General features: G+C 41.0%; 1 protein-coding gene across 14 annotated transcripts in view; it reads left to right on the forward strand.

Moving 5' to 3' along the window:
* Window positions 1-26,920, forward strand: part of MAGI2 (membrane associated guanylate kinase, WW and PDZ domain containing 2) — a 923,418-nt gene that overhangs the window by 541,070 nt on the left and 355,428 nt on the right. For all 14 annotated transcript variants that reach the window (XR_008892612.1, XM_056573436.1, XM_056573435.1 and 11 more), the window contains one exon: window positions 23,631-23,846. Coding sequence is in view for 13 of the 14 variants with exons in the window: in XM_056573436.1 (XP_056429411.1) it covers window positions 23,631-23,846 (216 nt within the window). In the remaining variant the exon portion in view is untranslated. The remainder of the gene's footprint in view (window positions 1-23,630; window positions 23,847-26,920) is intronic.

Here is a 26,920-nt window from a genome sequence, read left to right on the forward strand (position 1 = left end):
GTCAAGGAAAATCTGTCTCTAGTAACAGAGAGACCAAGGTTGAAACCTAAGAAGTGAGGGAGAGGTTTAGCATGTGCTATGTGCAGTACAATGAGAGAGAGCCCAAGAAAGCCTTGGCTGTATATTTGCAAGTTGAGCAGTCTTATTGCTGACACTTTCTTTTTTATAAGGTGTCGGGGTATAAAGCAAAGCGCTTTATTCAAAAAAATAAGGATAAAAAAAATCATAAATATGATTGATCTTACGAGGTGGACATAAAAACACCTCAAAAAGAATTCAAGGATAGGTAATTATGTTGTGCAATTAGTAAATCAGGGTACAAACATCTATGCAAAATATATAAATGATTTAATACACAATAAATTTAAATACAATCAAACTAATCAATACAAAACCTAATAATACACAATAGCATCCAGTATACAAATTCGTACACAAGATGGCTCTACCACAACAAAACTGTCTCTATCCCCTTAAAACACAATGGGACAGTAGAGCCACCCTGAATAAGGCAGGAAATATATAATGGCAATCAATTACACCCAAGGAAACAATTACAATATTATACACACAACTATTTGCTCTGCTCAGACTATAACCAATCTCAGATATCTGGTAGTATAGTATCCCAAATTACCTGGCTTGATATTAACTCCCCAGAATATGGATTCCAGGAAAGAGATTTTCCTCTGAGTCAATTTATAAACAATATTCGGTAATATGCATCTTTGCCAAATAGCACTAAATAATGACTTAGCACCTTCAACACTACACCTCCGCTATAAGGCAGGAATGACTAAATATCAAGCCAGTTAATTATAATCCTTACTACAGGTAATCAAATGTATACTTTACCGGATATCTGGGCCTAGTATGTTCAGGAATGCAGACAATATGCAGGTTCTTTAGGAAGGTCAGCTCTTTGGATCAAGTCTGGTCTCTCGGATGTGGTGTCTGATTGATAGCTAATCCTGGTGGATACTACCATAAGAAAGTATATGAAATATATTATTTAGATATATCTGCCTATATCTACCATTATATAATATGATATCCTTGCCCATCTAACCTGAGATAATATTATTCCTGATCAGGCAACTCAAATTATAAGATTGGATACCCCAAACATTATTTAGACAATTTAACATAGCATTTAGCTACATAGCTAAACATAACAAGAATAACCCTTATAATGCTATAACTATCTATCAGTTACATATATATATAGATATATATATATCAACATCATTACAATAGGGCAAAGTAGCGTATTAGTGCTACAGAGATCATATTATAGGATCATATATAGGAATGGTTTTATAGAAGTGCTTCTCCTCTTCCTCCTACCACTAAGGAGCAGCAACAGGCCCTTTGTTCCTGTAGTTTAAACCCCTACTTGGCAATGTAGCTACTTTAACTGTGAAAATGCTGAAACACTCACCTAGGTGATAGAGAGAGCTGACATACTCTGTTGTACACAGATTATACATTCTAGACAAATTCTAGCTACAAAGTAGTGAACGTGGTATAAGTAGCAGAATGTCATCTAACACTCTCAATGGTTATTCAGGACTTCTAAGCAAACAAAGCCATTATTACATTGCACTCTCCTTATTTTATCATGGCAATAGAGTGTGCCATTAAAAAAAGGAAAACCGGTATCTTCAATAATGTTTGTTATATGTATAATGTCAAAGCAAAATGGTGTCACACATCTGAGGATATAATACAACAAAATGCGTTTTAGAAATCCTGAAGGTGGTCTGCGAGGAAACCTTGTGCAGTCATTTGTCTGGTCTACACTTTGCTGAGTAGCTGAAAACACAACCCTGAAGTTCATCAACCACATCACATCTAAAGCCATAATGAAGTCCAGATAACATTGTATGTTCTTAACTGCTCAGGCTAGCAGAAAAATCTGTTTCTTGACCTACACTTGGTGACCTTTTGCAAAGCGTTCTTGACAACCATTTGAAACAATAACAGTGATTTGGGTCATGGTGACTAATATTTCAACTGCTCTAAGGATGATATTTACTGATGAAACAAATCAGTAAATATGCATTAGAAAATACTTGTGGTTATAGGGGGACATTTATAAAGCTATTTAGAAGTTTTTTTTGCTTAAATTTGGCGCATAAAATGTTGCATGTGTGCCTAAGCACTTTTCTGTTCGACTTTTCTGTTGTTTACAAGTGTAAGGCAAATTGTGCAAACTCACTTTCTTAAAGGGGTACTCCGGCCCTAGACATCTTATCCCCTAAACGAAGAATTGTGATATCGTGCCCCACCCCCTCAATGCAAGCCTATGGGAGGGGTTGTGGTGTCTGTCACGCCCCCTCCCATAGGCTTGCATTGATTGGCCGGGGCGTGATGTCACGAGGGGGCGGAGCTGTGATGTCACAATACTCTGGCCCCTGTATCATATCGTGAGTAACAAGGAAGTAAACAATTGGTCAGAATAATATGTGAAAACTGGTGCATCTTGTGAACCATGCAAAAGTATCTCTCTGCAGTGCGCAGATAGTGCCACACCTATCATCTGTGTACATACGCAATTGATAAATGGGGCATAGACTAAAAACAACATCATGTTGTACTTATTAGTAACTTAGTGGCACTTTGTCTTATTTAGACGCCCCATTTACCTTTCAGATGCTGTATATATGAGCCTAAATCCACAGATGCAACACAGGATGAATCAAATTCATATTTTTCATTGTACCCATGATAGAAACTGTAACAAATACTTTGATTGGTCTTCCTAATTGTTTTAATTGGACTGCACTATTTTCAAATAATTGCTTGATTACAATTTGAAATATAACAATTCTTCCCGTCTTCCCGGTCAAGCCAGCCCTCGGTGACATGTGCAGCCCTTCTCTACGTCCCTTCATGCCTGCATTGAATATGCCCCCGCTATCTTCAGTCTGTGCTGAGATCATGTAAGAGTGGAGGAAGCATTAATTGGGACGTAGAGATGGGCTGCATATGTCATCAGGGGGCTGGCTCGAGATAACAGTAATTCCTAGTGCAGAAGAATGCAGAACCTCTCTGGGCATAAAAATTCAAAACAGGACATTATCTACTGCAGACAGGTAATACAGGTGCATTTACAACATAAATAACTTGCCATCAGGGGCACATAGCTTCAAAGTGCAAAAAAACTGGAATACATCTTTAATGGGAAACTTACACTCCTAGATCATGCTCAGAACTTAAGTGTCAGGGAGGCTGTCCTGATTCACCACATGCACCCATCCCACCTCACCCCCAACTTCCACACTCAGTTCTGCCTTGGTTGACTAACCTACAGGGCTCGGTGCTGGAAGAAAAGCCCTGTATATCAATCATGCAGAGAGAGATCGGGGTGAGGGTGCTGCAGTTCAGCACTGTCTTCTTGAGCGAACTCTCTAACTGTCTTAAAATTATTTTTGTTCTTTATAGAAATCTGTAATAAGAATTTAGTGGTACTTCCTATTTATTTAATATTGAAGGGGTATTGTGGAGTACTGAGGAGTACTATATATAGATATATATATATATATATATATATATATATATATATATATATATATATAATGATCAGGCTGGTATAAGAATAAATATATACTCACTTTTCCTGTTCCCCTGCCATCACCGCTGTAACATAGCCCAGTCCTACTGCTGTAAATCAGTACATGAGCTCCTTGTGCATGACCCTAGTCATTTTCTGTTAGTTATTGATTCACATCTAAGGAATATAGCAAATAAAACTAAGGTACACGCTGTGAAGTGGTTTAATTCAGGAAATGTCAAGAAAAAGCTAAGAGTTCGGGTGACTATACACAATAATTGATGTTATGCCTTATACCGAGGTACCGAGTTGCACTGAATTAAAGGATACAAACAGTATTAGGATTCAGAACTCAAGGTATAGGGTGAACTGGGAATGAAAGTAAGACTGGAGATCAAATAATGATATGGTACATACACACATAATGCCACCTAGTTTTGTGCCAATTTAAATGTCCAGTATAATGCGCATATATAGGTTTTCAAAGTCTTGTTAAATCCGTAAGTTGGAATGCACAGTGGGAATCAAGTTGTGAGCATTGCAGGTATGGCACGGGTATTCGCCTGGCCTAATAGAGGGATATTACCTGCGAGTTAGATGAATACTGCGAGGTGAAGATGATATTGCTGGGACTTGCTGGGAGATGCCGGCTCCCTTAGCTTTTGGATGGCACTGCTCACTAGGTGAGAAGATTCCGGCAGTAGGGGTGATGTGCCCTCCTTAGCCGTGGCATCCTCGTGTAGAGATATGTATTTTAGGTGCGTATCACACCACAGTGGTCCCCAAACAGGGGGACCGCAATGCTTGCAAAAGTCAAAGTAAAAACAACATGGTTGGTTATTGCGTTTGCAGACAATGATATAGATGGTGGTATACAGGCAAACAGGTGGCAATAGACATACAGGTGAAGCCAGTTGCATTTCAGGGGGTCCCCCCTTAACAATGGCTGACTAGAACTGACCATAAGGAAGGTGGTCTTATACAGGCTATCATTTTGATTGACATTTAGGTAGTGCCAATCATAGCATGAGAAATTGGTCATACTTTTCAAAATAGGAGTTGCAGGTGATGGATACTTATATAAACAAAAAAAAAAACTTTAACCAAAAAGGAATAGACTTACATTTGAAATAAAGTTTTTAAAAAATCTTTAAATTCAAATGCACGTCTATTCCTTTTTTGTTTAAAGTTTTTTTTAACCTTTATTTCAAATGCACGTTTATTCCTTTTTGTTTAAAGTATCCATCACCTGCAACTCCTAATTTTGAAAAGTATCACCTATTTCTCATGCTGTGTTTGGCACTACCTACAAATGATAGCCTGTGTAAGACCACCTTCCTTATGGTCAGTTCTGTTAGCCATTGATAAAGGGGGACTCCCCGAAACGCATCTGGCCTCACCTGTATCTCTGTTGCCACCACCTGTATCTCTATCTTCTCATCTACTGAGATGGACGCACTTCCGTGCCATCCGCCAGCTAAAGAAGTTGGCATCTCACCGCAGTCTTCCATGAAGACGGCAAGTCCCAGCGATATCATCTTTACATCGCAGTATTCATCTAACTCACAGGTAATATCCCTCTATTAGGCCGGACGAATACCCCTGCCACACCTGCAAAGGTCACAACTTGATTCCCACTGTGCATTCCAACTTACGAATTTAACAAGACTTTGAAAACCTATATATGCACATAATACTGGACATTTAAATTAGCACAAAACAAGGTGGCATTATCTGTGTATGTACCATATCATTATTTTATGCAACTATATTTTACCATATTTGATTTTACCACATTTTATTATATAGTGTATGTACTATATCTGTAGCAAGGGCCCTGCTCAAATAATAGGCAGTCATATTGTATCTAAATAAAGCATACTTCATTTTGTACAACCAGCTATATCTCCAGTCTTACTTACCTTCCCAGTTCACCCTATACCTTGAGGTCTGAATCTTAATACTGTTTGTATCCTTTAATTCAGGAAATGTAAAGTTTATTCATTAAGACCTACCAGACATAATTATAACATTGCTTCAGAATATGGATCATACCGTAGATGTAAATGACTGTGCTCCTTTCAGTTCATATTTAAGAAATGAAGGGTTTTGTATTGAATATATTCAGCAGCATCTGACCAACAATGTCAATAATAAGTAGATACTAATTGGTAATATTGCTTGGTACAGGCCCACTTGGTGGAGCTCCCCGTAAATTGAACAGAAATATTGACACTACGTGAGAAAAATAATAGTGTAAGGGAGGTGCTAAATAAAACTTAACATTAGTGATGTCTCAGTAAAATAATTTTACTGAGACATCAATAAATGTTAAGTTTTATTTAGCTCCTCCCTTACACTATTATTTTTCTCACATAGTGTCAATATTTCTGACCCACAATGTCCTTCAATTCCCTACCATCCGATCATTGCAAGTTTTATTTCTTTTTAGCTTATAGTTAGTAGTCTTCCGATCTATAACAGCCATAGGAAGATTCTCTTTAATTCCATCATCAAAGAAGAATGGTCACTTCTCCTGCAGCGACCACTACAGGGGAATTGTAATATGAAATAAGGACTTTAAAATTAATGGCCAGCTTTTGAGCTGTTGCTTGTTAATAGATTTCTGCTTATACTCTTAAAGGGTGGTGCAAAACAGAGGATTTATCTCTATAAAGTATATGGTAAGATGGGTTTCCGGTGCTTTATCTATGCTGTAAGACACATAACTCCAACACCATTACCTTAATGTTCTCCCTTATTATCCTGTTCTTGCACTTTCTTAATGTTGCACAAATTGTTAACTGTAAATGACTAGAAGAAATTAAAAGTGGCGCTCACCAGAGTCAACGCAAAGTGCTTATTTTATTAGAATGCAGTGCAGAAATTTGTAAGATCTTGGGAGTGTAGGTGCCGGTACAATCACCATGCTGGTTTTACCAGTAATCTGCCACCACTGTATTCATTTATAGCAATCCATTTCCCTTGTTCCCCACGATTTTACCACTAAATAATGTGTTCTTCCCGGAACATCCTTAATTTATGGTATATGTAGGGTTATAAATTTACTTAGCTATATTGAACACTTTAATAAATCAGTACTCATGACACAGGTGTACCCTTCCAGATCACCTGTTGGCAAGTCTGGCTTAAAGAGGTACCATTATGGATTACAGTCAGACTTACAAAGAAGTTTTGTTAACTTTAACAATAGAATATCACAATATTACAGCAGTAACAACAAGCTGACTTCTGATTTTCCCAGCTTGAAGGTATATACTGTACTGATAGAGGTAATAGTTCTGATATCTTTAACTTAACGTCTCTGAGCACCAGACGAATCTGCTCATAGTCAAAAGTATGAAGATAGATCAACATAGGATAAAAAAGTAGACCGGTGTCGGAAATAGCAGTAGATGAATAGAAAATAGCACATAGGTGTAGCTTTCTTAGTATTCAAAATAAAAACGGATACATATCTTATTACTTACGTATGGACAAAAATGAAAAAAGCATTAACAGTAGACTCTGTGCCAATTGAAGGAACCGTTAGCAAAATGTAGCAAATACCCTAGCCGTGTCCAGCTCGCACTGACCCTCCTGGCCCTTGTCACCCTACCTATTACTGTTGGGTGGTCTTCCTATCGAGGGGCAGCGTGCAACAGGAACCTCCTATCTTACCCTATAGTTCTAGAACAGATATCTGGAGGCATTCCATATAACAATGGGACGACTTAAGAAAGCTAGCTAAGTATAAGGCTACAGATACTGTATCTTCCAATTTCTACCATATGAGTACTCTATAATGTGATTCCCACACTACATCCATCCAAGTGATGACACCATTCCAAAAATCCAACGCATTTTGTTATGTCATGTACAGGGTGACTCTTCAGGGAATAGCAAGGATATTCAGAGAGGAGCCAGAGTGGCAACGCAGTGCTGTTAACACCTGCCTCCCCTCACACACAAAGTAAATGTCAAGAATTGACAATATAGAGGAATGGCATGTATATGTACAGATAATAAAATATTTATGGGTAGAACTCTGTCTTAGGTCTTTCCAATTGTCCAAAAAATTGCAATATTCCAGATAAGTTGGGATGTGCCAACATGACAACAATTGTATTTCTTCATATTTATTATTTTTAGATCAATACGGTGCAGGGGAAGTATACAGATCTAAACAAATTCAGCAGCAGATCATGGACAATGCCCATAACCCGATCCTCAAAATTCTAGCCAGCACAAAAAGTCATTTAAAACTTTTATGTAAGGCAATTATACCCACAACAGTGGCTGTCCAACGCATCTGTCATTAGTGTTGCCCACGAAAAGTCACGGTGGTTGACTGAGTAGCTAAGATATGATAAATCATGCACCCAGCTAGGGGAATTATCAATCAAAGTAGACACTGTGCCAGTCTCTTATTCACATTAGGGTGGGAGGAGCACTTAACACAGCCTTCACAGCTTTTGGGCTCCCCAGGCACATCTCTAATAGACTTCTTGTTTTCGCCTCTTTCTGTGTGTCAAACATGGTATCTCGGAATGTCTTCATGACTTTACAATTACACAAGCCTACCTATTACACAATGGCCACAGTAGTTTTTAAACACATGAACACACTCTTGTTCTACTTGCAAAAGGTGCAAAATCATCCCAACCTTCCAGGGACATGAACATCCCATGGGCTCTGCACAGCCAAAAGATGCATCTGTAAACTCAGGTACTGAGCCCCTTAGAGCAGTGATTTTCAACTGGGTGCCATGAGAACCCATCAGGGGTGCCAGTGCAACAAAAAAAAGGATGTATTCTATTGTTCACTATAGCCATTTGTGGTATGGGGTGGGAGATGCAGGGCAGATGGAATTACCCTAGGGGCAGATGGCATTAACCCCTTGTATTCGTGACGTCAGGGCGTGGTTTATCCACCCGAAGGTATACCACTGGATCCTGGGCTAGGCACAAGGGCAATAATGACTCCGACGCCAAGTTACGGACAGTGGTAGCTTTACTGAGGTTAGACAGGTGGAAAAGTCTATACAGTTCAGCCAGGCCCACGGAGGTGACCAGTGACTTAAGAGACCTTAAAGGACTACTGGGACTTGCAGTGGTTTTGGACAATTTAGTGCAGGCCACTTTGACTAGACAGCAGATGACTGTGACTGACTTGACTTGTGACTGACAATGCTGTGACTGTAGCTTACTTGTAGCTTGTGGCTGCAGGACTTGACTTGAGGCCCCCTATCACTCCAGACACACTCCTAGACTCGACTGCACTGGACCTCAGCTTAGCAGAAAGAGAGAGAAGAGACTCCTCCCAGGGCTGTTATGGGGGAGACTCTTGGAGGTCCCATTGGTCACCCTTAAGTCACCTGGTCACTGATACCTCCTAGGTAACAATCACATGACAACCCACATGACAACTGATGATCACATGTTAACTTTTCTTAAAGCAATAACACTTCTATATGTGTAAAAGGGGCCCAGGGGACACTGAAGTGAGGCTGCCTGACAGGGCAGCAGGGGTACGGGGTAACAACTCCGATACTGGGCCACCATACATTCCTTGCTCTTTCCCTTTACCTTGGTAATATAGGAAAAAAATGTTTGTTGAAATCTCCATACAATTCAGTTATAGCTGTGCATTGGTACAAATAAAGATAAAGGAGAAAGGAACGAGTGCTGCCAAAATATTATGCAATCTCAAAATGTGAACTCATTTAAAAAAAATTCATTTTTGTAAGCCAAAAGCCATCAAGAAAGAATTTCAAGCTAAGAGTGGATGTAGGTCTGATAAACGCTATTCTCCTTTCTACCTCACTGCAGTGGTGTATGTGGATGACAGGAAGTACTTCGTACTGTTGTGTGGTCACAGTTGCCAAGGAAACAGGTTTCATTATGGAGAAATGTATGGGACATCTGTGTCCCGATCAGCTGAGCTGTGTGTATTATATTGTGGTAGAATAGCATCTGCATAAGGGAAAAAGTACTACAAATGCATAAAATGAAAATGAACACATAGGGGCCAATTAATCTGCTATACTGTGAATTCCTGAATATGGTCCTGGACACTTCATAAATGTGCTGCAGACTGCATTGTTGGATGTCTACAACCACTTAAGACTGACAGCATATGATATACAGATGCCAGCTCCTTATATAGCAACGGAAAGAATGTGAAGAAAATATGAAGAAAATGTTTTGGTTTTATGTAATCATGGCTTTGTCCAAGATTAAGCACAGGCATGGACAAAGTCCAGTGAGTGAGGGTGGGCAAGCACTCCTCTGTGCTCTCTCCTGTCTAATAGGACTCCTCTTTGCTCTCTCCTGTCTGACAGTACTCCTCTGTGCTCTCTCCTGTCTGATAGGACTCCTCTGTGCTCTCTCTCCTGTCTGATAGGACTCATCTGTGCTCTCTCCAGTTTGATAGGACTCCTCTGTGCTCTCTCCTGTCTGATAGGACTCCTCTTTGCTCTCTCCTGTCTGATAGGACTCCTCTGTCCTCTCTCCTTTATGATAGTACTCCTCTGTGTTCTCTTCTGCCTGATAGTACTCCTCTGTGCTCTATCCTGTCTAATAGGACTCCTCTGTGCTCTCTCCTGTCTGATAAAACTCCTCTGTGCTCTCTCCTGTCTGATAGTATTCCTCTGTGTGACAGTACTCCTCTGTGCACTTTCCTTTCTGATAGTACTCCTTTGTGGTCTCTTGTCATGTCTGTCTTGGTCTGTGTTCACACACAGCTATTGGATTTGGTTGTGTTTTAACAGTGATATGTTTCCCGGTCAGGGAATAGTTAAAGCCTTTTGCTTTCTATCCAGTAGCTCTTTGGGTGTGGTTACTTAAGATCAACTCAGTTTAGCCTCTGAGCTGGTGATTACATATTGACATCTTGAGTTCCTGACATGCTGCTATGGAGCTCTTGGTGAAACACTCACAGTTTGAGTTTTTAATTCTACTATCTTTGTCTTAGCATGCACCTTGCATTTATCTTTGATATGTTCTGGGCTTTTACCCATGGTTAGATAGCATGCCCATAGTAGATTTTAATCTGTGTTTGTATAGTCGGTTTTAGGATTTGTATATCCATTCTGTTAGGTATCTGTTCACACTGTGTTTTCTTTTGCATCCATTTTCTATGTTTCTATAACTAGATATCCCTGTTACCGATCCATGGGGACTCTGGGAGATTGATCCTGTGTCTACTGGAGGTTTTCTAAGGGATTGCGATTATTCCTGTTTAGCAATAGATTCTGTTTACCTTTGTGGGGTACTCAGGTGGTATTGTTATTCCTGTGTCTAACAGAGGTTTTCTAGGGGATTATGCTGTATCCCTGTCTGTTCCTGGAGTCTGTTTAGACTCATCCATTTTCCTGTCTTGTGTTCAGTAGGAACAGTGTTCTATAATTATATCCTGTCTTGTGTTCAGTATGGACAGTGTTCTATAATTATATCCTGTTGTATCTGTTTTCTGAGTTGTAACTAGGCATCCCTGTTACCACTCCATGGGGACATTCCTGTGTCTACTGGAGGTTTTCTGAGGGATTGCGACTATTCCTGTTTAGCAATAGATTCCATTTACCTTTCCATGGGGGCTTTGGGTAATTAGGAATGTATACAAGATATCTCCGTGCTCCATCCTGGACTCTGGGAGATTGAGTTTTAGGGTCAAGACATTCCTGTGCCTACTCGAGGTTTTGGGGGGATTCCTGTGCCTACTCGAGCTTTTGGGGGAATTGTATATTCCTGTTTGTTTCTGGAGTCTATGTTGACTCATCCGTTTACTTGTCTTGTGTCTTGAACTCTATTTGCTTTAGTTCTTGATTTCAGATCCTTGGAGTTTTTGCGCATACACTGATCATAGAGTTCCTAATCACTTAGCTAGTGTTTTCTTCTCACTTTACCATTGGTCTATAGTGTCCTCTTTGCTGCTCACTGATCTGTGTCCCCTGAACTTAATACTATAGAGTTCTATGTTCCTGTTATGTTTCTGGCTTGTGGCTGACTATTTATTTGTATGTGTTTTTAAGGCCACTGCACTTTAGTACAGGGAGGGGCCAGCACCCAGTTGTCGATCCACTGTTTAGGGTGGATGGGCACATAGGCAGGGAGAGCTGTTTTAGGGTCATTTTAGGGCTCACTCTCCCTGTCCCATGGTTGGTCCCTGACACTCTTCTGTCTGATAGGACTCCTCTGTGCTCTCTCCTGTCTGATGGTACTCCTCTGTGCTCTCTCCTGTCTGATAGTACTACTTTGTGCTCTCTCCTGTCTGATGGTACTCCTCGGTGCTCTCTCCTGTCTGATAGGACTCCTCTGTGCTCTCTCCTGTCTGATAGGACTTCTCTATGCTCTCTTCTGTCTGATAGGACTCCTCTGTGCTCTCTCCTGTCTGATAGGACTCCTCTGTGCTCTCTCCTGTTCTATCATGTCCATGCCTCTGCTTCAGCTTGGACAAAGTCATGATTTCTATAAAAAGGAAATATAGATTTCTTATTAAATATATTAGAAAGGTTAATGTTTTGCTAAGATGTACTACATATAAAAAGTTTATGAATCCGACAGTGCCCATTTAAGTATTCTACAGTATCATTTGCACAATTTCATTGTGGTTAGAATACAGGACTATTGCTTATTTCAATAGGTGACAAGCCTTGATAGTAAAATACGTGGCATCCATACCAGGCACTGTATGTTGATGATCTGCAACAGCCATGCACACTGACAAGTAAAGCTGTGTTCACACATAGTAATTATAGAAAAATTATAGTAGAAATGTTTGGACCAACCACTGGATTTGGTCAAAAATACCAACTAAAATTATGGCCTAATACTGAATAAAATACTAACCCTAATTTACTAAGAGTGCAATGTAGTTTTCTTTGTAGGTTTTGGTTCCTGGCAGGTATTTTTCCATGGTATTTACTAATGTTTCCCTAAGTTTTCCACTTTTCCCTACATTTTACTTTTTTTACAACTGTTCTGAGCTGTCGGGTTTTCCAGAGCTCAAATCTACCCCATTTTCTGTAGAAACCTTAGTAAATATGTTGTGATTTTTTGAAAATGTCAGGGACACTTTCTAGGTTGCCATGCCCCTTTTTCAGGTTTTCTGAGTTAAATGGAGAGTTGGTCAGGTTTTTACAATTTTTGGAACAAATTCTGGCACAAACACAATTTGTGGTGCAATGCGCCAATTTCTGGCACACAACCCAGCAAAACTGGTTGGGCTTACAAGAGTAAATCAGAGCCACTATCTGTGAACCCAGCCTTCCATTGGAATAATACGTTTTTTTTATATTATTACATTGATGATCCAGATAAATTGGTCAGCCGTTATTTTTGTTGTTGTTGCTTTTCTTCAAAAAGACCACCCACCTGTCCACATGTGGTGTGTGATGTTCCACCTCATTTATTCACTGGACCAGAGTAGAAATACCCTCACATAACCTGTGGACAGGTTTGTGTTTTGGTTTTGGGACAAAGCAGCCATCCTGGACAACACCTTTTTAAAAGGGTTTTCCAGAGCACAAAAATGTTTTAGAATGGTGTTGGGGTGCTTTCAATATAAAAAAAAATATATATACTTACCTGCCTGATCCCCTGGAGCTGCCATTCTGGCCGTCCCCACTGGTCTTGGCTGCTTCCCGTTTTTTCTGTGACATTTAATTCCTGCTCTGTCAATCACTGGCTACAGCAGTGACCTACATGCTGCAAATCTCTAATGTTTCTGTTGCATTTCTCCAAATACACCATCATTTTCTGCTCTCCGATGGACCGTCCTCTTCTGCCCACTGCTCCATTTTCTCTCTTCTACTTTCTCCTGCACACCCTATTAAAACTACATTTCCCTGCAGTCCTTACTACCAAGACCATTAGAAGTGACAACAGAAAGGGCGTGGCTTACAAGGCCAAGATGCTAAGAATCAGTACAACGTGTCACAAGATCTCTGTCTCTGTTGGGAGAAAGGAGGCAGAGTGGATGGAGGATGGCAGATTTTTCTTCACTTCCTGCCTGTTATAACATATTCCATATTCCAACAGGAAAAACCTTACAGGTATTAATTATGAGCTTCGTCAAAACCCGCCCAGAGGAAAATTTGCCGAGTTGCCCATAACAAACAATTAGACCGCTTCTTTCATTTTTCAGACGCCCTTACAAGAATGAAAGAAGCAATCTGATTGGTTGCTATGGGCAACTCAGCAACTTTTCCTCTAAACATGTTTTGATAAATCTCCCCCTAAGTCTATATTACAATACAGTTGGTCTGGCCATGAAGGTACAAAATATTAATAATGTTTGCTGTCCGGAGTACCACTTTAACGCCCCAGACCCAAGCACTGTACGGGAATACACTACCAGAGCCAAGTAATACAGAGATTAATTGCAAAGCCAGGTTCAATCTTGCCCTATAAGTTTGTACTGCATGAAACTACAACCTCACTTACTAGCAAGAATACTGCTACTTCTCTTCCTGTTGCAGATAAATGGTTACAGGACTAATCAAAGACACAGGAAGAATAAGCAAAGACATCCAGTGACTGTGACATATCCTCTAATTGGTGTTGTTTTTGCTTTTGTTCTCCATTTTCTCCAGACCATTCTGACATCTTCAACCTGTGCTCCCTCAATAGAAAAAACATTACCTGCTTTAAACACCCTTAAAAATACATATATTTTGTTCCTTGCATAAAAAGTGGCCCACTCATTCATAGTAAATAATGCTCACCTCTCTGCCTCCAATCTCTTCTCCTTTTCTATCTGCATCAAAATATTCTGCCTGTCAGGCATATAGTTGGGATTAATAGCATACTTACTGGGCATGACAAGTAAATAATACTGTCCAGAGTTCTGTACAAATGGAGAGTAGATTAGGGAATGAGCAGAGAATAATCACTATGTGCTGGTGTTAGCAGACATTCAATAATATTTTCTAAATGCAAAAAACACTAACAGCATATCCAAGGGGCTTAAAAGTAACTGTTATGATTCGGCTGGCTGGAGTATCCACCGATAACGGCTCAACCTCTCTGACTGCTGAGACAGGCGAGGTACAGAAGGACAAGGCAAGAGCAAGGTCGGACGTAGCAGAAGGTCAGGGCAGGCAGCAAGGGTCGTAGTCAGGAGCAACAGCAGAAGGTCTGGAACACAGACTTGGGACATACACAAAACGCTTTCTCTGGCACAAGGCAACAAGATCCTGCCAAGCAGTGAAGGGGAAGTGAGGTTATATGAGCAGGGAGCAGGTGGAGGCCAATTAGACTGATTGGGCCAGGCACCAATCATTGGTGCACTGGCCCTTTAAATCTTAGAGAGCTGGCGTGTGTGCGCCCTAGACTGCGGAGCCGCACGCGCCAGAACGTGACAGCCGGGGACCGGGACAGGTAAGTGGCTTTGGATGCGATTCGCGAGCGGGCGCGTCCCGCTATGCGAATCGCATCCCTGTCATGAGTGTCAGTGCAGCGCTCCCGGTCAGCGGGTCTGACCGGGGCGCTGCAGAGAGGAGAACGCCGCGAGCGCTCCGGGGAGGAGCAGGGACCCGGAGCGCTCGGCGTAACAGTAACTTTTATGCTGCAAAATGTTTTTATGTTGGATGCTTCTCATTTTATGATAAAGCTGTTCATAATTTTGTTTATAGTTTGCTATAACTTACATTATAACTTGGTAACAATGTTGTAAAGTAATTTATTTTTTATGTCAAAAGAAAAACAGTCCTCAGTGTCCTTCCCGAGAGAAAGAGTGCGTAATGGACACGTGGTTCAATATAACATTTATATCACCGAATAACAGTTACATATCAGGAAAATAGATGCAAAAAAAAGAAAATAATAAAAATGTTATTAAAGTTATTAATAACATTTTATTAAAATTATTAAAAATAATCCACAGGGCCCTTGAGGTTAATGTGATATCTGGATAAAATAATCAGCCTATAATAACTTGTCTCACCATTCCTGAAAAAATCTGAATAATGTAATAGTGAAGTCCACAATCCACCCCTGCTGCCTGTAGTCCACCTTTTTATACAGCTGACAAGTGTGAACATCCATCTCTGCATAGGTTTAAATCTCCGAGGGAGCACGCGCCCTCACAGTTTCCGTAAACTCGCCAGCATGCGGCCACAGTGAACATCATAGACACCATTGGCACGTGGCCGCAACAAGTTGGCTGGAGCGCTGAAGCAAGAACACAAGTCCGGACGACGTGGTGCGTTGAATGGCACATAGTGCCAAAAAATCTTTCTCCCGCAGGCAGCCCACGAGAGACCGTCAATATACCGTCATTATACCAACACTCCTATTAGGTGGAACTGTATACTTCCTTACAGGTGGACACCGGCAACATACCGGCATCATACCCTCTTTGCTATTTGGTGGAACTGTACTTTCTTATTACAGGTGGACATCAACTTGTACCTGATGCAATTGGTATCAATAGAGGGAATTGAGCATTTTTTTTTCCTCTAGGTGAAATTAACTATTAACATTCCATTGCCGGCATTGAGTTACTGATTCATTGGATTATCTATTGAACTTTCCATCTATAGCTTGTGTGAACAACTACCAATAGATTTGGACTTCACTATTACATTATTCTGATGTTTTCAGGAATAGTGAGACAAGTTATTATAGACGGATTATTTTATCTGGATATCACATTAACTGCAAGGGCCCTGGTGATTATTTTTAATAACTTAGATTTTTATAAATATGATTTTTATTATTTTATTTTTCATTTTCTTTTTTTTTTTATTGTATTTTGTATCTATTTTCCTGATTATATGTATCTGTTATTCAGTTATAATAAATTTTATGTTAAACCACATGTCCATCACTCATTCTTTCTCCCGGGTAGGACACTGAGGACTGTTGGCTGTTTTTCTTTTGTCAAAATACTATCTCTCTCTGGGTGAGAGGATTACAGTTAACTTCGTGTCTTTTGTTGTAAGCTCCACAGTCTTGTATTTTTTCTTGCATTTTTTTTATGTGTTCCTTGTTTTTTGGCCAAGTAGTAGTAGATTCAAGATAAAAAGGAACATGCCTCTTCATACGTCAGCACTCGCTCTCTCTGTTTCATACACAGGCAGAGAGTGAGTGCCATTCCCTGCCTATGGCCGAACCGCACTTCCTGAGTTTAGTCTTTTGCCAGGAGACCAGAGTCTGTGCTTTTGAGCAGACGGAATGCGGTCTGGATCAGAAGGGAGACCCCTAGTGGCCAGATGAATTAGGCCATGAAAGTGAAACTAAAAGACATTTTTTTTACAAGGAGTAAATTATATATCTTATTTATTTTACCTGCTCCATCACATGCAAAAAAAAATAATATTTTAATGACAGTGCCCGTTTAAATACTTCTCTATGGTACAGTACTACATGTACTGTACTGCACTCTATCTGTACCATGTATGTTGTACACAGGGCTCACGTCCTGCAGGAATGCATGGGAATGGAGTACCTGCACTTTTCAACAGCAGGAACACTGTTCACCAGCTTTTGAGTGGAAATCTTGGGTGACTTCCCACAGTTATTTGTCCCAGGACTTGACCCCTGGTTGTACAGCTCTAGAGCTGCCATGATAATTTTCTTCTCTGGACACCAGGTGAGGGTACCTCAAGCAGCTACTTATGGCCTCTGTTTATAAAAATCTGGCATGATCGTACACTGGTGAAGTTTTACGCTGCTCTTAAAGTGGACCTGTGGTTACTCTAAGAAAAAACAAACAAGTTGCTGTAACTTAAAGAGGTACTCCACCCATAGACATCTTATCCTTTATCCAAAGCATAGGGGATAAAGTGTCTGATTGCTGGGGTCCTGCCACTGGGAACCCCCACGATCTCTCTTTCAGCACCCCCTGTCATCACAGGCCCCGCCTCTCATGATGTCACACCCCCTGAATGCAAGTCTAGGCTTGCCTTCATGATACTCCGGCCCCTGTATCGCCCATCATCAGGCACTGAGCAACATTCTCTCCATGCAGCAGATGACACAGGTTGTTGCAGGAGACGGGGGTTTCAAGCAGCGGGACCCCCGCGATCAGACATCTTATCCCCTATCCTTTGGATAGGGGATAAGATGTCTATGGGCATAGTCCACTTTAAAGAAAAATACTGTTTATAGTATGTCTATCTGCCCCCTCTTGCTGAGATATGGGGGTTTGTAGCCTCCTGCTGGATTCAGTTAATACCTCAGAGAGACGGTACTTACTGTGGTGGGGGAGTGCAAATTTAATGTAGGATTGTGTATTTAACACTGGCTGCACTAGATTCTACTATTCACATACACCATTAATAACATGTTAGATTTAAAGGGGTACTCCAGTGAAAAATAATTGTTTTAATCAACTGGTGCCAGAAAGTTAAACAGACTTGTAAGTTACTTCTATTAAAAAATATTAATCCTTACAGTACTTTTTAGGGGTTATATACTACAGAAGAAATGCTTTTCTTTTTGGATGTCTCTGATGTCACGACCACAGTGCTCTATGCTGACTCTTTTTGGAATTATCCAGAGCAGAGAAAATCCCCATAGCAAACATATGCTGCTCTGGACAGTTCCTAAAATGGACAGCAGAGGTCAGCAGAGAGCACTGTGGTCGTGACATCAGAGAAATCCAAAAAGAAAAGCATGTAGTATACAGCCCATAAAATGCATTGGAAGGATTAAGATTTTTTAATAGAAGTGATTTACAAATCTGTTTAACTTTCTGGCACCAGCTGATTTAAAATAAAAAGTTTTCCACTGGAGTACCCCTTTAAACTTTGGGTCAATTTGATCAATACAATAACAAATATATATGTTTTGCAGTCATGCTGAACTTCTGAGTCTTGCACTGCATTTCAAGACTCATTACTTTGTTCTTGTTCAAAAAATGCAGGCGATTGTGGACTTTTTTTGCGAGCCACAATGTTGTTTTTGGTACAATTTACATTTTTTTTTTTGGGGGGGGGGGAAGCAACTGCTGTTGTTATTATGACACAAATTGTCGGATTTTTTTTACTGTACATACTGCCCCCAGCTGCAATGACAAACTGCTGCAAACTTCCTAGATGCCATGTTAGCTATTGAGCACAGCATCTAAGAGTTTAAGCGATGTCCATCATAAGATAATTTGGCACAGCCTGGCTCCCACAGTGATCATGCCAACGCCTTGCCTAAGCCATCTGATTGACATGCTTGTGACATACTACTTTAAAGGGGTATTCCAGGATCTTTTTTTATTTGTCTATGCTACAAGGGCTGTAAAGTTTGTGTAGTTCATAATATAGTGTCTGTACCTGTGTGTGACAGTTTTCTCAAATTTCTTCTGTGGTTATCGCCCCAATATTTATTTTTAACAGCATACAAAATTACTGTTGTCTCCGGATTTCCCAAGTTGCAGTGCATGGAGACCTGACATCACTAGTCAGTTGTGCAAAGGGAGTCTGTCCTGCTTCAATGGGTGGAACAACCACTGGGAGGGAGAGAGTTCATTTTGCAACAGCTGTAGGCACCCTGATTAGAAAACACTGAATGGATGCAGTTCCTTTGTGCTGCAATGGGTGGGGTGGCTGATGTATGGGAGGGAGGAAAGTGACTATGGGATGTTTAGTTTAAGAGACTGAACTCCAACAGGAAATGCTTAGTTCACAAAACGATAGCCTGGCAGGTATGTACTAAAATTACCTTATGGTGGATAACCCCTTTAACTATTAAATCTATTAAACTGTTTATCAAGTGAAATTAGTTAATGTATTATTGTCTCCAGGCTGCCTACAAAAAATAACAAATACTTTAATTTACCTTCCGCTGCTCCCCCATGGCTCCGGGATCAAGGTGCCCCATCTCCATCTCTGTTTCACCTGAGCCGGCTGGAGTGGTGTCCAACCTTGATTGGTGAGCTGCATGGTGAGTTCCCCCGGATCTAGACGCTATGCTCTGCAGCTCGTTAAAAAGAAGAGTCACTGGCCGTGGATGGGGCACCCCTAATACCAGAGCCAAGATAGAAGTGGCGGAACATGAGTCAAAGTGTATGTTATTTTTGTAGGCAGCCTAGGGAAAATAACAAATGTACTAATTCCACTGGATAACCCCTTTAAAGGGTTAATCTGGTGCAGTACTGACTTAATTCAACAACAAAATGCTTTTCTCTAGAATGTCTGTTGTCTTTTTAACATGTTAAACTGTCTGCTGGAACAACAGTAGTGTGGTCAATCTACAGAATGTGCTCCTATTACACATTTGAGCTCTATAATCAATGGCGTCCGATTTTCAAATGATTTAGCATTGGTTGGGAGGGTTGGCTGTGAAGAATTACTGATGGGAAGAGTGAAAAGCTATCCCCCCAGTTTCTGACCTTACCAATGTGATTCCCAGAGCTTTGCTTGAAAGACATTGATCAGCTAGCAAAGCATGAGTGAAGTATAATTGCTCAAGACGTGCCATCTGTCGGAGCTGTGGATAGATTTCAAAGCACTCCAGCTACAAACGTAGTTTCATGAGCTTCTCGCAGAAAAAAAAAAAAAACACAAAATGGCTCAGAGCTAATTTTCCACAGCAAATTTCCCAAGATACCAGCTATCAGTGAGTGACAAACCCCCCCACCTTAACTGCAAGATACCTCCATTGTCTTCTAATTTATATAAATATAATTAATGTAACAGGTTTGTACAGGTATTTCCCATGATACTGCAAAAACATGTTAGTTAAAGTAAATTTCTTTATCTTTCTTTATCATTGTCATCTGAACATTATTATTGAGCTTTCGAAAGATACTGCAATGTTCGGAGAGAGAATTGGTGCAGTAATAACAAAATCAGGTAAAAGGAGTTAAAAGAAAGTATTTATAAAAATCTTCCCCAGACCAAATATATATTTTGCAAAAGTTTTCTTACCACTGTCAGTAGATGTCTGGAAGAAATAGTCACTACAGCAATCCCATGTTGAAATATTAGAAAAAATTTGAAATTACTGTTATCTTTTAGAAATAATTGTGACTTTTACATATATATATATATATATATGTATACCAAATCAATTCTTGATTGATTTTAGCAATATTAATAGAGGGAAAAGTTTTTTTGCATTGCTATGTTATTTGCAATTTGTGGCTTTGTGGCCTCAATCTAACCTCGACTTGTTTTTTTCCTTTATGATTGGTAACTCAGTGGCCCTAACCTCCTATTCTCTCATCCTTGGGCTAGCTCCTTTTTTTTTTTTTTTTTTTTTTTTTTTTAGGGTACGTCTACATTTTTTCTGCATATTTTGTGCAGCTGATTTTGCTACCCATTGAAGTTAATGGGTAGTAAAATCAGCTGCACAAAATACGCAGAAAAAATATGCAGCATATCCTGTACGTGTGAACATACCCATAGGTAAGAACAGGGACCATCTTCATGGTTGACGCCATCCTTTTCTGCCACTAGTCTCTTTACACTTAAGTTAGAGGCCTGGACCTTTGGCTCACCATGTGTGAATGTCAGCCCTTGTATGGGGTTAGTGACTGATTTTAAACTTAAGTAATAAAGGTTAAGTTTTATTTTAGCCTTATTTGTGATTATATTTTTGGTGATTTCTATTTTTAAACAGGTATCATCAAAAGTTATTCCCTATCGATATTAACTAGTAGAGTGGTTTTTAACCTTGTTGGAGGTACTGAACCCCACCAGTTTCATATGCGCATTCACCGAACCCTTCTTAATTGGAAAAATAAAATATGATAGGGGTAGCTAGTTAGGGATAAGGTTAAAAAAGATGATAGGCACAGATAAACAAATATTGAATACAGGCAGTGGTGATTCAGTGTAAGGATAGGGTTAATTATGAACTAGACACAGTTAACCAGGCATTGAGTGAAGGTAGTGGTAGTTGAGTGTGCCTACCTGTTCCCGCAGCGTCCGTGCGTCCAGGCTTTTCCGCTTGACAGAGGGACCGTCTGGCTGAGTCTGTTTAAGACGCCGCGGGATCGGAAGTGCATCACGGGAGGCCTTGCCGGAAGTGGTTCGTTCCAGCGTGGGACGCATGCAGGCAATCGCGTAGGAGCAGAGCCACAAAGGATAGGAGGCTTACTTTACAGTAGGGTATAACAGTACTCTGAGATCTGTTAGGTGGGACATGATCACCTACAGCCAATGATGGACAAGCGGGGCGTGTCATCACGAATCAGATAAGTCGGGAGTGTGTCTTTACCTCCACTGAACCCGCAAGACTGACTCACCGAACCCCTGGGGTTCGATCGAAAGTGTCTCATCACTGAGACCTCCACAGATCTCCAGAACAGAGGGGAAATGTCTTCCGAATTAATGAGCTCGTAAATGAGTGGCGCACTGGCTGTGCGTTCACACTGCCTCCGAATTCAAAGGACATTTGTCCTCCATTCCGGGCTTCGGTGGGGATCCCAGCATTCGGACCCCTAGCCATCCGTTAGTCATCCCTTATCCTGCTGTTTTTTTACTAAGACAGAGGCAGAGTTGGTGCAAGGATTTTTGCCACCCTAGGCAAAAGCTGATTTTGCAGCCCCCTTGACTCCTCCCATTGGTACACCCCACACTACTACTGGGGTGACACGCTGTAACAAATGCCCTCCTCATGTAATCTCCTTACTATTGGGGTTACACACTGTAACAAAACTCCTCCTCATGTAATCACCTGACTACTGGGGTGACAACTTAGCGGCTGTCACGACTGCAAGAAAAACATTACTTGCGGAGAGCAGAACGGCGCCCCCATCAAGAGGGCACTCTAGCCGGCTGCCTATTTTGCCTATAGGTGGAGCCGGCCCTGGACACAGGCTGCAAAGCACACACGTGTTACTCAGGATGAGCATCATACTTCTATTTCAAGGTAGCTTACCTTGTAGGCCTGCTTACGTAAAATGACACATCGAACACTAAGTGCACTGTTTCTTTTTTATCTCTCTAATAGGAATCATATATTTGCAATAAAGTAAAAAAAAAAAAACACAAACCTGCAGTTTGTTGAAAGTGCAGACTTGATGCGCAGGATTTGTAACTGCAGATTAGAAGCTGTGCTCAGTCATTTAGTTTACTTTGAAATCTGCAGCAGAAAATCCTGTGCATCAAATCCTGTGCATCAAATCTGCCTACGTGTGAACGTACCCTTATGGCAGAAAAATAAGCTGGAAAAAATATCACCTGCGGCACAGTGCTAAATTCTTTATACTGGGTTTATATGATTTCTTTCTTTATATTATGTCTCATGAAAAGTCTCTGTTCTGGACCAGGTTATTCTAAGCTTCATTACTGCTTTTTGAATACCAAATGTTTGTAGACAGTTTTTGTTTGTTATAGTTTTCCAGGTTGATTATATCTTTCAGGACACAGCTGGAGGGCCATATGCCCTGAGTGCTAGGTGTCAAGTGGGAGAAATTCAACAAGCCACTCTGCCAGGTTATATAAGGCTGCATTCACACCTCCTTTTCACTGTACGGTTGCTGGATCCGGCTGGGGAGGGAAAAACCACGCGCTCCCGTACCCCAGCCGGACCAGTGCTAAAATCCATTTACTTTAATGAGCCGACCAGAGTCAAACGGTGCCTCCGGTTGGCTCATTTTTGACCCGTATCCGGTTTTGTGGACGGACCTAAAACCGTAGAGTACTAAGGTGAATGAAAAGCTCTATTTCTCTGGAGGTTTCATTGTAACTATTTGGAAATTATTCTTTAATCCAGGCTAACCATATTTAGGTAAACGTAGGAAAACTGTTTAAAGGTTTTAAAAATATTTTGCTTAACTGTGGTTCATTCATTGGTTATCACAGAAAGTTGCAAGCAGGGCATAATTAACCATGAAAATTGTAAGGGATGAACAATGCGAAAGACAACAAGAACTGAGGCAGCTGATCATTTTTCATTTCAATAGTTAATCACTGAACAGTAACACGGCCAGATGCTTGATTGCTAATTCCAGCCAACAGCTATATATATATATATATATATATATATATATATATATATATACATTTTATTTTGATCTCTCATTTACAAGTTGTTACATAGCAACTTTCCAAAATGGACTGTAAAAGTCGTTATTTTACATTTTTAGTTATTTAATAATAAACTGAAAATGTTACACTTATTCACAGAGAATTACTACGGCACTCCAAAGCCCCCAGCTGAACCTGCTCCACTCTTATTAAATGCAACAGACCATATTTTTCCTGGTGGCATTCCAAGAGTTGAGGGGAAACGCAAACGCAATAAATCTGTAAGCAACATGGAGAAGACTGGGATTGAACCTCCAGAAGAAGAGGAAGAGGAAAGACCTGTCATCAATGGAAATGGAGTAGCAGTCACACCAGGTCAGTACAGTTATACTTTTTAGAGATGAATTTGTTTACATATGCTATGTAAATGAATACAGAACTTGATTGCAAACAACTGCCATGCCAGGAAACGCCTGATTATAAGCTTGGAGTGAATGCCAATCCAGGACTGCCACAGGCTGGTTTGCAACCTGCTAAGAGACTATTCCATCATGGAGAGTTTGGATGTTGAGGAAGAAGAGGACTAATACCCCTGTTCTTTAACAAAGCTTTGGATTCCTAGTTCCTTTCCCTCTTTTTCATATTCCTTATCACTGGCTGGTAATTTTGTTTTTCTTTGACACATGGTGCTTTATTAGACTGTGGATGCAGTGCAGAGGTGTAATATACTGTGTAGTGCAGTATATGTGTCTTTGCTGTGTGTTGTACTTCTGTGCTACTTTAGTATGTGTCATTACCAAAAAACAATAAAGGCTATCTGAGAACCCTTATCATCTGATCAATTAACATAGAAACACCGAAAAAACAAGGACCATAGTGAACCAATCCATGAAATATTAATCATAGAAAATCTTTATTGATGTACAAACATATAGATAACATTGTCATAAAAAGCAGAAAGGAGATGGGTACACAGAATACACAGGCAGATAATTGCGAGGTGGATGTAATCATATAAACAACATGATGCGGGTGACTGTCTGGAGACGGATCATGGTAAGTATGAGCACAAAAAGAAAGTGGCATTAACTGACTAAATCAGGCCCATGAATATATTGAGAGGATCTAAACAGGTCTAAGCAGAGAGCACTGTGTTCCAAAAAGAAAAGAATTTCCTCTAGTATTCAGCAGCTAATAAGTACTGGAAGGATTCAGATTTTTTAATAGAAGTAATTTACAAATCTACAAAAAGAAAAATAGCCAGCACAACTACCTAATTCACGTGTGCACGCTGCTGTGGCAAATACAGAGATACAAAAAAAGAAGGTTGCAGCAGCACACTTGGTCAAATAATGGTGGGTCTTAGCGCACTTTTTGATCAAAACATGTCCCTCCCATCCACCACGCGAAGGTGGCCTCATTTCGGATGGGACCCTAACACACATTCTGAGCCTAACACTCATAACACTCACCTCTACTGGTCATATAGCCTCTGACTGGGTGACATGCTAGATCCATTATCAATTAAAATTAAAATACCTCCTGTGAAAAAGGGGAGGGGTGCACGGCTACAGAGGGTGCCATTCCCCCTAAGTTGCAAAAAAAGAAAAAGAAAAATAGCCAGCACAACTACCTAATACACGGGTGCACGCTGCTGGGGCAAATACAGAGAATGCAAAAAAAGAAGATTGCAGCAGCACACTTTTAGTTTTTTTTGCAACTTAAAGGGGTACTCCGCACCTAGACATCTTATCCCCTATCCAAAGGATAGGGGATAAGATGTCAGATCGCCGCGGTCCTGCTGCTGGGGATCCCCGGGATCCCCACTGCGGCACCGCGCTATCATTACAGCACAGAGCGAGTTCGCTCTGCACGTAATGACGAGCAGTACAGGGGCCGGAGCATCCTTACGTCACGGCTCCGCCCCTCGTGACGTCACGGCCCGCCCCTTTCAATACAAGTCTATGGGAGGGGGCGTGGTGGCCGTCACACCCCCTGCCATAGACTTGCATTAGGGGATGGGCCGTGATGTCACGCTGCTCCGTCCCCTGTATCGCCCGTCATTACGCACAGAGCGTACTCGCTCTGTGCTGTAATGATAGCGCGGTGCCGCAGTGGGGATCCCGGGGATCCCCAGCAGCGGGACCGTGGCGATCTGACATCTTATCCTCTATCCTTTGGATAGGGGATAAGATGTCTAGGGGTGGAGTACCCCTTTAAGGGGAATGGCACCCTCTGTAGCTGTGCACACCTCCCCTTTTTCACAGGAGGTATTTTAATTTTAATTGATAATGGATCCAGCATGTCACCCAGTCAGAGGCTATATGCCCAGTAGAGGTGAGTGTTCTGAGTGTTAGGCTCAGAATGTGTGTTAGGGTCCCATCCGAAATGAGGTCACCTCCGCGTGGTGGATCGGGGGTGACACGTTTCGATCAAAAAGTGCACTAAGAGCCTCCATTTTTTGACCAAGTGTGCTGCTGCAATCTTCTTTTTTTTGTATAATTTACAAATCTGTTTAACTTTCTGGCACCAGTTGTTTTAAAAAACTAAAAAAGTTTTCCACCGGAGTACCCCTTTAGTATTACATTGATTTGTTCACTGGATCGGTGTTTCTTCTTTAGTATGTGTGTTAAATTTAATACTGTGATTTGGTAACCAGTGTGTGTGTGATTTGATGACTGATTGTAAACAAAATAAATAAAAAAAAGAATTGGAAACAACAATATTATAGCTCTGCACAGAGGAAGGGGTCAGTACAATTTTATAACACATATTCAAAAATACTAGAAGTAAATGTGGTCTGGATTTCCATAAAAGTCTTCTCGGTCGGTTTAAAAAAAAAAAAAAAAAAATATATATATATATATATATATATATATATATAAATTTAATTAATAATAGTCTTACCCCTATGGTCCCCCAACAATAGGCCTATTTGCATCCAGCCAGCATCCAGGGCAATGACCTTCATACAGATGTATACCAATGATCTATCAGAAGGCACCCCGTGCAAACCCCTGGGGGGTCCTGAGACCTTCCATGTCTGCAATCGCCACAAATCGCCGGCCAATTCAGACCGGCGATTTACGTCGATTCCGGGTCAATCGTGTCTCTAGTGATCCGGGTCCCAGAAAAAAAGGGTGAATGGGGCTGTCCGAGTTAGCCCCATTCACCCTTACCCAGCAGGAGTGAGGTGACACCCGTGCCACCTCATGATCACGTGATTGATCAGTCAGAACGACCGACCAATCATTGTCCTGCTGGGCGGTAATCGGGGCGGAGATCGGGGACGGCGGGGGTCTCTTACCTCTCAGGAGTGGCGGCGGCGGTCCCAGTGGCAGGAGCGGTGGCAGCAGCGTCGGCAGTTCCGGCGGCAGGATACGCCTCCAGCTGTTGCAAAACTACAACTCTCAGCATTCCCTTCGATTGTCAATGCATGCTGAGTGTTG

This window comes from Hyla sarda, chromosome 4 (assembly GCF_029499605.1).
Source record: "Hyla sarda isolate aHylSar1 chromosome 4, aHylSar1.hap1, whole genome shotgun sequence".
Classification (NCBI taxonomy): domain Eukaryota; kingdom Metazoa; phylum Chordata; class Amphibia; order Anura; family Hylidae; genus Hyla; species Hyla sarda.